The 12,853-nt window shown below is 34.0% G+C and overlaps 1 protein-coding gene across 6 annotated transcripts in view; it reads right to left on the reverse strand.

Moving 5' to 3' along the window:
• The window catches only part of LOC126773647 (autophagy-related protein 101), a 58,491-nt gene that overhangs the window by 42,249 nt on the left and 3,389 nt on the right, over positions 1-12,853 (reverse strand). For 2 of the 6 annotated variants that reach the window (XR_007669758.1, XM_050494652.1), the window contains exons 4-6: positions 10,227-10,350; positions 5,075-5,182; positions 4,513-4,671 (exon numbers count right to left, since the gene is read on the reverse strand). Coding sequence is in view for 4 of the 6 variants with exons in the window: in XM_050494652.1 (XP_050350609.1) it covers positions 4,513-4,671; positions 5,075-5,182; positions 10,227-10,350 (391 nt within the window). In the remaining 2 variants the exon portion in view is untranslated. Of the gene's footprint in view, positions 1-742; positions 4,432-4,512; positions 4,672-5,074; positions 5,183-5,565; positions 5,817-10,226; positions 10,351-12,853 lie in introns of those variants that run through there. The other 4 variants (XM_050494653.1, XM_050494654.1, XM_050494655.1 and 1 more) reach the window with 4 other exon arrangements.

Genomic DNA, 12,853 nt, shown 5'->3' on the forward strand with positions numbered 1-12,853 from the left:
GCCTATACATGAATAGATGGCGACCATATTGACAGATACAGATTATTATTTGACAGGCAGACAGCGGTTCCTTTGAGTACGAAACCATAAAAAATGCAATACATTTTGTTTTTTTTTTTTTTAAATCACTATTATAAACATGTTTGTACATTACAGTAAAGCAACCATTCACACTTCTTGTGCTCTACGCAACTCTCATTCCCCCATTCACTGAAGCAACATATTATGTAAATTTAAAACCAATAATGTATATTTACTTCGATGGAAGGAATCTCGATGTCGTGTAGCACACGAAGTCCTGATGTCACTTTCGAATCACTTGCCGTTTCAGTTTTAAATAATCCAAAATATAAATGTTCTAGCAATAAATGTTATTTAGAGGCGTTCAGTTAAATAATGCTGTTTTTTTTCGAATGTCAAATCAGTGATGACAAATAATGTTAAGTACGCTCTACTAAATTTAAAAAATTTTTATAAGTAAAGACGTAAATATTTTAGTTTTTATTTGACTTAACTTTTCTAAAGTACATATAGTTAATTATTAACACTTTATAAAAAGGAAGGTTCTCAATTCAGCTATATTAATTAGATCGTTTAATTCTACGTCACCTTTATTTTATACACCGAAAGATAAAACAGTACAATTAAAAAACTGTACAAGATAGAATCCAAGTTCAACTTGTTACAATTTTGACATTATCGAAAGTATGTAATTACAGGTAGGTATAATAAAAATAAAAAATATTAATACTCCATCATTTATTCACATTTTTATATAAATTATCACAAGACTAAGATTTTTGTTTATTTTTGAACTCATAAATCACAACATATACTAACTTTCATCATACAACTAACATGTAACAGCCATCCACGTTAAGGTATATTCATCTTTTAAATAAGGCCATAGCAAGTGCAATTTTATTAAAATGTACAGTGCCCAAAATAACATTAAGAACGAGGCACGCCGTCAAGGTAATGGTTAGATAATGTATATTGTCTTATAACTGGATTGTTGTATAAACGATCCAGTCGGGAGAATCAACAAGGTACTAGCTGATATGAAACCGACAAGGGCACAATAAATATCTATAGCCATTTCACATATTCAAAAGCAGGAGTAAGATAGATAAATAAATTTCACCTTGAATTTGTTTTTGGTCGAGATCTAGTAATCTATGGTATTCATTATGTATTAGTGAAAAAATTGCATTTCGAAAGATGGCGAACTTATCGGAACTTTGGAATTGAAATTAAAATAGATAAATAGTTAATTGGAATAGTGTTGCATTATGAATGAACATATGCCAATCGATACCTGTTTGTAGTGCATACCATAGTAGATCAATTAGAATCTCACATGGAATTAAATTCAAGATTGGTTTATCTTTACTCCTGCCATTGGAATATTGCATACAATTTTCATAATATATAAGTTATAGTAAAATTTGAATAATCAATCAGCAATTGCAATGTACAGCCTCATCTTTGGCGACGAAATTATATTTTTAATTATAGTTACAAATAGGAAACTATTTTTCCAATAGAGATGCGAACACGCTAAAGCTAGTCACAAAATGAGGTAGGAAAGTAAATAAGTAGAAGTTTAATTATGGATGGATTCATTCCTCCGCCCGGATGTATGAAAACAAGACAACAAAACCAAACGGAATACCAAGGTCCCTGTATGGCGCGATGAGAGTAATTTCAAGGTAATTTCCGTCGTCACGTTTCTGATGTAATGCGTCACTTCTGTCACGTGTAATGCGAACACTTTTTAATTTTACAATTATAGACAATCATCCATTCTTTATTCCAGAACATTCTTCACGTTTCGGGTTCTCTCACAGAATATACAGGTAATTAATTATTTATAGAGCGATTCTCAACTTCTAAGGCTATAATACATTTGATGAAAGATTTTAATCTTTTCTAGTATACGAATTATTATCAGATGTTTACGATTGGACCGACGAGATATTATAGTCAAGAAGGAACTCAATTACAGATTAACGTGCCTTGATATATACATAAAGAGTCCATAATTACAATTAAGAGGGCGATACATTATATTATTCAGTTATATTTAAATCCTGATACACAATAAACTGCCATAATATGAAAATGAAAAGTTCTCTGATGCTAAAAATAATATTTTATTTGAATACATATTTGTATCTGTGTGATAATGTATCGAGGTGAATGGTTTCAGACCTGTGATTGTTGTTTCATATGTTTAACACTAATTACTAAATTACTTTACAACATGAAAATTTATTTTTATTGTTTAGAAAAACGGAAGGCGAAACAATTACCTAGATAAATACATACTATGATATCTCATGCACCTTTCTATGTGGGACGACTTCCGCTGTCCACTAGCGACGTAATAAATATTTGACATCAGACGATACGCGCTTCAGAATCGTGGAAATAATATACCAATAACTAAGCATTAGTTTCATAAGGCTCTCAATGTTGAAACGACTTCACTATCTGAAGAAAAATATTAAATGAGAAAAATTTGTAATATTCTCCTATACATTTAAATATATACAACACTTATATTGTAGAATTAATATCTTCGTCACGACGTTCCAATCTAAAAACGTTGACACACAAAATTATATTTCATATACATATATATCTATACAACGACGAAAATCGACGATTTTTTTTTTCATGCAAATATCACAAAGCATTTAATTTTTTATTTTTTTTGTTTTTAATATAAAACACCCAATAGTCAATAGACTATACCATATTACACCGAGAGTACACTCAGTCGTTAACCTTAAAATTATCGATGTTCATATAATTCTAAAATTAATTTTAATAACAATTTGAATTTCCGCCACTAACACGTATAACACAAAAAAAAATCTACGTGTCAGAATTTGATAAGTGACGTCACAGCTACAACTTAAAACTCTTTATAATATAATTCGTCTTATTTTAAACCTATGACTTTAAACCTAATATACAGTGTGTTACATATATTAGAATTTCACTCAGAATGCGTATATACGAAAAATAACTAGGATATAATTAACGAAAACATATGTCAAACCTTAAAAGAAATTAAATGGACACTTCAACCAGCTTTTCGAGCTAGAGCTCCGTTTATTATAATTATAATTGATATTACGACTAATTATATAGAAACGAAAAGTTTTAGTTTCATTATTAACATTACGCAAAAGCGATTTAAAGAATTATTAGTCCGCGTGAAATAATAAATAATTACATTTCGATAGTGCGAAATATTAGCATAAGTACATTATTGCAGTTACAACATTGCGAATAAAAGTATATATATTTATATATACGATATAATTTTAATCATTTACATCATCCCTCGCTCACAATCATATAATTGCACTTCTGATGAATAAAAGTAACTAAAGTTCAACACAATCAAACAGATGCGACATCACGTTCGAGACGAAAGGACCCAAAATAATAACTCATGGACCTCTCCTCGCGTAGGCCAGCTCCCAGACGATATCACAAAATTTTAAAACCAGCGACCCAAATATATAAAACGATCCGTTCACGTCCCGGCTCAGAAAGTACAGAGCACAACAGGTCACCAGACATCACAAGGACAGCGTGTCGCGTATCAGCTTCCGGACCGTGTTGCCGACCGACGTGGGCGGGGCGCCGGACAGATTGTAGTGGATTTTGAACAGGTACGGCTGGATGTCCGAGTACGTCGTGTCGAAGATGAGGTCGGCGTCCGACCGGCTCGGCATCTTCGGGACGTACTCGTGGCGGTTGATGATCTCCGTGATGAAGACGATCTTGTCCTGCAGCATCTCGACGACGCTCTCGTGCTTGGCGTGCATGTCCTGCTCGTTGCGGGACTCGGTGAGCTCGCAGCAGACCGTCCACACCTCCCAGGGCACGCACTCGGGCTGGAAGGGCCAGCGCGCGCGCCGCTTCTGGAAGAACTCGAGGCTGATGGAGCCGCGCGGCGGGCTGGAGCCGTCGACGCCGCGCAGCAGCTCCGAGAAGTCCGACACCTCGCGCCGCACCAGCCGGCCCAGTGCCTCCGACTCGCAGCACACGTACGTGAAGTCGATGAAGTCGCAGTCCACGTCCACGTAGCTGACCGTCCGTATCGAGTAGCTTTCCTCGTTGTTGTACGTGAACTTGCCGCTCGAGCGATGGAACAGCACCGTGTGGAAGATGCTGGCGACCACCTCGTCCACTTGCCTACCCTCCATGGACATTTCGAACTCTATGCTGCGTGCGTTCATCTCGCCCGTCACTGGCAAGTCGCGCGCGTACTCGCCTCGAATACTGACATAATCGCCCAATAATATTTCGTTACAGACTTCCGAAGACTTTCAGTGGGGTATCGGAAAGGTTGTGTGCGACGTATTGCGCCATTTCGAGTTTATAATATGCAACGCATCGAGTCCCACACTGTAACGGAAAATGGCCGTTTTAGTCCGTCGACATATGTGAACGATGGCCTAAGGTTACTCGCCGGTGAGCGAGACTTACCTATGTATTGCAGTGTGCCGCAGAGCGTCGTAGTCCGCGAGCCGATGGACAGCCACTTGGACAGCCCGAAATCCACCAGCTGTACGTGGAGATCAGAATCTAAGAGAATGTTTTCTGGTTTGAGATCACGGTATATCACACCAGCGTTGTGCAGAAAGTCTGTAACAATAATTTAGATTCGTTAATTCTGTTTCTTATATTGGACGTTACCAGAGTAACGTCCAATTCTTCGGCAGACCGAAGAATTGTACGTTTAAAATCGTTGTTTGTTTTATTTAAAAAAAAATGTCTCGTTACTAAGGAAAAACTTTTTCATCTGATACGAATGTATTGAAGCGTATATCACTCAAATCACACATGCAAGTTTACTCACGTTTCACTCACTTTTTTTTTTCTCCTAGATGAATTATTCAGAAAAAATTGATACAGGAATAAGCCAGCGAGCGACCTTTGGTTAAATTCCACATTCTATTTCACAGTCCTACTGAACGGTACAGTGGGGAGTATGAGTCTTACCTCAAAATACCATCAAATTTATGTTTTTCGAATATTTTATACTCACCGATAGCTATAGCAATCTCAGCTACAAGTATCTTCACAAGCTCTTCTGGTAACTTTGCGTACTTCTTTAGTAAAGCTAACAACTCGCCGCCGGGAATGTACTCTGAAACTAAAGAGACATTCCTCATTTAGTAATGCTACCGGATACATTAATTTATTCATTCATTCCAATGTTTAATATGAAGGAAAAAAATTCAAATAAATAACAAAAATCATCGTTTAAAATTTTGAAGTTATTGTGAACATAACAAGATTTAATTTTTATCAATGTCGTTAACGCGAATTATATTTGCTTCGTTAAAACTTTAAAAATTTTTTGTTACAAAACTATAATTATTAACTTCGGTGATGAAAAAATGTGGCCGTCACTTATGTAAAACATTGAAAGTGATTGGTTATTGAAGTATAATTGAAATACAATTGAAGTATAATTGAAGAATATTCAATAAATAAAATATGGAATAAAGTAAAAAAAATATATGACTACACTACACTGAATAAAGATTTAGTTTTTCTTCCAGTCCAGTCCGTAAAATTATTTTATCAATTTGCTTGATTTACATTGAGACGAGGCCCCCATCAGTCCGAGAGCCATACACGCACACACATGCACAAATACACCTATAAACACGATATTGTCACGATCGACCAAGAATATCCGACAATCACATTTATTATAATATAGGTATGATATCAACTTTCCTTTTAAGATATTATTTTAACATTATTTATGAATGTTATTAAGGCACTATCTAAGACTTCTTAACATAAATGATATCATTATTTAGAGTAATAGGTATGATAGCTCAGACGAGAACATTATGAGTCGATAAGAAGGCATACGCATTTCCAATTACTTCTGTAATCCTGGTTTACGCCATACTAATATTACTATATAAAGCATAGAAGTTCTTTTAAACGTGCTAATTTCAAGTAATACCAGTTCGACTTGAAAAATAATTTTAAGCTAGATTTTTGCATTTATTAATAATGTTTATAGACTATTTATATATAGACATCACCAACCCATAGGAACGAAGAATATAATGTATAGTATATATGTCTAGAGGGTTTGATTTGAGGTTTGAAGTGAGGCATTGCCCCTTTCTATCCGTTTATTATTTATCGTTTCATTGTTTAGGCTCTTCAAGACAAATAGACATAGAGAATGAAGTATAAATATTTATATGAATCGGATAATGTAAAAGCGCTCTTAAGATAAATAACAATGACCTTTAACAAACTAGTTAAGAGATAGAATCGTATACATGTTTCATGCGAAACATTACATGTTATTTTAGTAAACAAATGAGTAACGTCTAGTCGGGCTGATAATGATAAAGTGATAAGCTCGTTTCAGGAAGCACCAAAACAATTGGGTCAATACATTCATTAATTCATTCGAACAATACGCGGAAATCAAAATTTTATACAACGAAGACTATATTTTCGGTATTTATTTGAAATAATATGTGTGTAAGTACCTTATCCTTTATTTACCACTATAAAAATATTCTACTCGGTATTTTTTTTTCTTATAGAATAGGAAGGCGGACGAGCATATGGACCACCTGGTGGTAAGTGGTCACCAACGCCCATAGACATTGGCATTGTAAGAAATATTAACCATCGCTTACATCAAAAATGCGCCACCAACCTTGGGAACTAAGATTTTATGTCCCTTGTGCCTGTAATTACACTGGCTCACTCACCCTTCAAACCGGAACACAACAATATCAAGTACTGCTGTTTTGCGGTAGAATATCTGATGAGTGGGTGGTACCTACCCAGACGAGCTTGCACAAAGCCCTACCACCAGTAAATATACCACCAGTAAAATAATTATTTCATATACTCGGTATATGAAATAATATCCGATCCCGAAGGTTTTTAAGTCGAGAAACGCTCAGAAACAACCCGGAGTCAAGTCTAGATGGTGGCTTTATTTAAACACCCATGTTTTAGAAAGCGAATAAACCCGTTAAGTTCTGCGCGTTTAACGCGTAACTATTTTAGGTCATGACGTATTTGCGCTCCCTGATTCTGAGAGTGAGAGATCTGATTATGAGATTGAGGTTATAGAGTGCATTTGTGTTTCCGAATATTCTTGTGCACTATAATAATTATGTCCTGCGCAGTTGGCTAGTGTAACATATCATCGTATGCATGACATTTCTTTATACCTACAATAATAATAATAAAAAATTATTATTATAAAAAATATACTGTTATTTTTATTTTTAATAATTATTATCATGGTTATTGAATACCAGCTAATGTGATACAAAATTTAGTTTTAGTTGTATTAATTAATTTTAATTATTGTTTTCAACACTATTCTGTTGCATGTTGTTTTGTAATTTTAAACACTATGTCTTAAATTCGTAATTTTGGTTTTTTTTTTAAATTATAGATTCATGTCGAAGATATCATCACAATATATATCATAAGGGAAATGATAAATAACCCCCAAATAATCAATAAATAATGATTATGATGGTGATGATATCCTCCTGACCGATTTCACTCTCATAATCCGATGGGACGGCAATCCGACACGACCGGAAAAGGTTCAGGCGCAACACCAATGGTTTTACGTGCTTTCCAAGGCACGGGAATGTACACATTCCAACTTCCTACTGAGAATCTTCGAAAAAAAATCCAATAACTTTTATTCGCACGACCTAGGGTTGACCCCGGGAACCAATAGACCAACGAGCCAATAATAATAATGTACACATGTACGATGTATTGAGTAAATTTGAAGTCGAAAACATGTACAAAGCGAGTATATGAAAATAGATTAAGTTACCCCGAGTATTTGTGATAAGGATATCACCAAACATTCGAGTGACTATCACGGCCCTCCGAAGTGTACACAGGCAATAAATACACTTCGTAAACATCGTTCGTGGATAATTATGCATTCAGGATGGACATACTTTAGTCACTAATAACTATTTGTTGTTTTAATCTTATAGTAATTACATATGTAAACAGAACTATTATATATTTCCAATAATTATATTTAAGCAGAGGAAATTAAAAATAAGAACTAAATCTTTTGATGATATTATTTTAAAAATATGATTGTAAAGAACCAATGATTAAATAATTATGATAGCCTAAGGACCAGCCGATGGTAAGTCACCTTCGACCGCAGACATCATAAGAAGTATAAACCGCTCCTTACGACGCCAATGCAACCATTAGATCTAAGATGTTAATCCTTTGCGCCTATTCATTTAACAGTGTTGATGTTTAATTGTAAAATGAATTAGGAATCAAAATAAATTGAAATATACTTTATTCAGGTACCAGGTACGTTTAGATGAAATTTGAGTAATTTTAGATAATTTTAAATAACTACGACCGGTTCGAAATGACCAAAAACTCCCAAGATCCCAAGTTGTTACTCTTTTATTTATGTGTTAATCAAATAAAATTACTTATATATATTCTAAAATGGAAGGTACCCCCCAGGGAGCCTGCTTGAAGTATTACTACCGGTAAATAGGGCGTGATATTGATAAGAGCATTCAATAAATTGACTATGCAATCCATTATATTTTATGATGCAATTAATTGCAATGCTATTTCAGTAATTGAATTTGATCGTATCAATTTGACGTTGATAACAATTGTACCGTTGCGAAGACGAACGAACACATCACAAGGATTAGGTTATTGTTTGGATTCTTAATAAGGTTTTAAGTATAATTACGTACGTCACATTCTATCTCAGTTCTATAGTACAGTAGCGCAGTGACAAAAGGTCTATCTGATAGCGGTCTTGTCGGAGCTATGAGATACACCTTCACAATAAAAATCCGACAATTATGAGATTTAAGTTATTATATGCCCAAACATGGACAAATTTGATACTCACCGCAGAACAGGATTTTGAAATATCAGAATGTGATGCAACATTAACTAATATCATTATAACATTTAAATTCTAAAGGATAAACGCAACAAAATATCGAATAACCGTAGTAGTAGATTTTAAGCATGAGTGATATAAGAAGTGAGTGCCTACAGAATAGCACTGTTGACCTGTTACATTGGTACGTCTAATGTGCAGTAAATATTTATAATAACGAAAGCTGTTGTTTTAGTACTAAGAAAATGTATTGATTGACACGCAAATCGCATGCAAAATAGTAAATAATTATAATCAGCAATTATTATCAATCAAGGGATTAATTAATTAATTTTTATGTTATTTACATTGGTCATTACTCGAAAATACACAGCGATATATAAATAGATAAAGACTAATTAATACAGTGACTAATCTTCTATATTTGTCACGAGATTTTCTTGTTTTTTCTGCTTGGTAATTAGTGACAAGCTTAAGCTGTTATCCATAAAAAAAATTGCAATAACATAAATGTTCTTCTGAAAATTTTAATAACGATTGTAGTGGAATCACAACCACAGGGCGAACACTAGTTAAAGTAAATATGTTAAATAATAGGTACAGAATAAAAAAAAAGCAATCATTATATTATTAAGTAAGTTTTGAAGTAATTGAAATATAAATTGTACTCAAAGATTGGTTGTCTTTCCACCAAAAGTGAACGCGGTCAACTTATTATTTATTATTAGAAATATTTACTATAACCTTTATCTAAAACTTTTTCGTGTCAGTCGTAGTCGGTTGGTTAAGAAGAAATTTTTTATGGGCTTGAATCTTATTTCAATTATTTAAAATTCACTTCAAATGTTTGACAAAAGCGACAAATGAAATAGTTATAAAATCGATCATTCGGAGATTTTGTGGTTCGCAAATTCTACCTACGAAAAATCCGAGATGGCCTAGTGGTTAGAACGCGTGAATCTTAACCGACGATCGTGAGTTCAAACCCGGGCAAGCACCACTGAATTTTCATGTGCTTAATTTGTGATTATAATTCATCTCGTGCTTGACGGTGAAGGAAAACATCGTGAGGAAACCTGCATGTGTCTAATTTCATTGAAATTATGCCACATGTGTATTCTACCAACCCGCATTGGAGTAGCGTGGTGGAATAAGCTCCAAACCTTCTCCTCAAAAGGGAGAGGAGGCCTTAGTCCAGCAGTGGGACATTAACAGGCTGTTACTAAAGTCTACCTTGTTTTCAGTCATTCTGTCATGTAAATCGACTCACCTATATACAGTCTTTTCTTGGTTTGCCAGCAAGACACAGCTCCCGCTATGAACGAGTGGTGACCGACGGCTGCTTGAATACGCGTCTCTTCTTTAACTTGCCTTACCGCATTTTCGTTTACGATCTAATAAATAAAAAACGCATGTCATATAAATGTTTAAAATATCTTTCACTAAACAATTTTAAAAAAAAACGAATTACTATATTACTGTTTTCTCCTAACACAGTAATCGTATGTTATATAATATATACCGACTGCATACAGCTCTTGTTATTTATGTTGATTGTGGTTTTTGTAATACTATAAATTTTTCCCCTCAACAGTTGATTAAGTAAATGATAATGATGATTCCCTGATAGATTTGAACCCTAGCGGCTCAACGGAGACTAGCTATCTATGCGAGAATGGTGGCCCAATGGTGTTACACTTGTGCTGTACGCTTTATTCAGCACTGGAATGGCACTTGATTGGCGGTCTACACTATTCCAGTTGCACTGGATTGGTCGCAATGGATTCAAAAGTAGACCGCGAATCCAGTTACTGGACTGGAAAGCTTACTGGATTCATTCCAGTGCCGGTTTACATTTTTCCAGTAAGCAATCCAGTACTGGACTAGATCGCTGGACTGGAATAATGTAAACCGGGCATCACTCTTATAATAACTGAATCCAATCCAGTTCATTCCAGTGCCGGTTTACATTTTTCCAGTAAGCAATCCAGTACTGGACTAGATCGCTGGACTGGAATAATGTAAACCGGGCATAATTCGATAGGACGGGAATCCAACATGACCGGACGAGACTTCAGGTGGCCCAGGTTCAATAGGTATACATTGCCCCTTTCTAGACTCCAAGGTGCTACTTAGAAATTCTCGACATAAAAACCCAATTACTTATTCATTAGCCCTACCTGGAATTTGAATCCAGAAAGCTGCGCCTGCGTATTTATAAGTTAGTCACTACACCAAAGAGACAGCCGACTTACTAAGTCGGTAATGTAAATAATCAGTAATTAACATCAGGAATAAGATTTTAATTAAAACAAAACTTTATAAATACTTTTTAGATATTGACGAAGTAATATTAAGAGCTTGTGGCTTGTGGTTGATGAGGAGAAACCATAACAGTAGGTATTTCATATTGCAATATAATATGTTATAGTCCAATATTTCGTCATAGTTTAGTAAGCGGATGACGAATCTGCTTTTCTGTAAGTTAACGTCACCTTGCTTTTAATATCCTTTACGTTATACGTATATATATAGCGATATATCAAAAGCTATTTATCATAATTCATAAAGGCATAAACGTCGTAAAACAGTATTTTAAATTTAACCTTTCGTATTTAAATTTTCAAGGACCGAATTTATTAATAAACGATCGAATTGATATGAATATATACATTCAAATGTACGGTACGAATGAATTATAATGCCTTAATCTTCAACACCATTGACCTACTGTGCCACATCTCTATCAATATATACATATATATATGTAATAAAATGACAACGGCCGGCGTAATATTGATGAAATATCATTCGAAAAAATATTTGTGAACAATTTATCTGTTAGTATTTGTAGGCAATAGACATCATACTGTTTAGATTATATATCGGAAAATATTGGTAAACGTACTTAAGAAATTTTGCATGCTTATCGAAATAAAAAAAATAATAAAAAAAACGTTAGTACAGTTACTTGCTATATGTCGTTTATGTACATTTTTATATTAAACTAAACGGATAGGAATGGGAATTTACGTACATTAGTCACCCTCTTTTGTAATATCGCTATAATATAAAAAAGTCGTATATACAAAGTTTCAATTTAAAACTTGATGATTATAGCCCTAGCGTCAGCGTATTTTTTATAAACTTAGTACTCTAGAACTTATTTAAACATTATTTAATGTAGAAACAGCGGAGAGAAAAAGATAATATTAATAAAACATAAGAAAATAAATAGTTTTTGATTTGCTGCAAAATCAACCTCGTAGATACGAGCTTTTGTATTAACAATAACCATAGACTACAGTTAAGTTTCGACATTTTTCATCGACAACATGTGGATATTTTGATTACGATCAAAATAATTCATAATTCCACACATAAGAAAGAAATTGAATTATTTTTAATTCTGTCAAATTACTATTAAAGATTGTATAAGACCGTATCTGCGCCAATAACTCGTTTTTTATTTCAAAATAGTATTACCGTTAAGTATAATCTATGCATAGGTATGTAAAAAAAAAGAATATTTAATAGATAGTGCTGTCGTCACCAATACTTTTTAGTATATTAAATTATTATTTCGTGAATATCCCTAGACGAATAACTCTAAACTTGAGAACAATGTTAGAGCTCATTCCACCATGCTGCACCATGTGGGTTGGTTAATATACTACATTTAGATTTTTCACGATATTTTTCTTCAACTCAGAGTATGAGTTTAATTATAAACAAAAATTAAACACGTGAAAACAGTGGTGCATGAACGTATTTAAGCACGTAAACATTAATTAAGATCTACATGTTTTACTCGGCTCTTGAATATACTTATGTATATCTCAAATCTCAATACATTACAAAACATCATTTGGGTCCATCAACACGACATGATTGAGA

Source organism: Nymphalis io, chromosome 15, assembly GCF_905147045.1.
Source record: "Nymphalis io chromosome 15, ilAglIoxx1.1, whole genome shotgun sequence".
In the NCBI taxonomy this organism is placed as follows: Eukaryota; Metazoa; Arthropoda; class Insecta; order Lepidoptera; family Nymphalidae; genus Nymphalis; species Nymphalis io.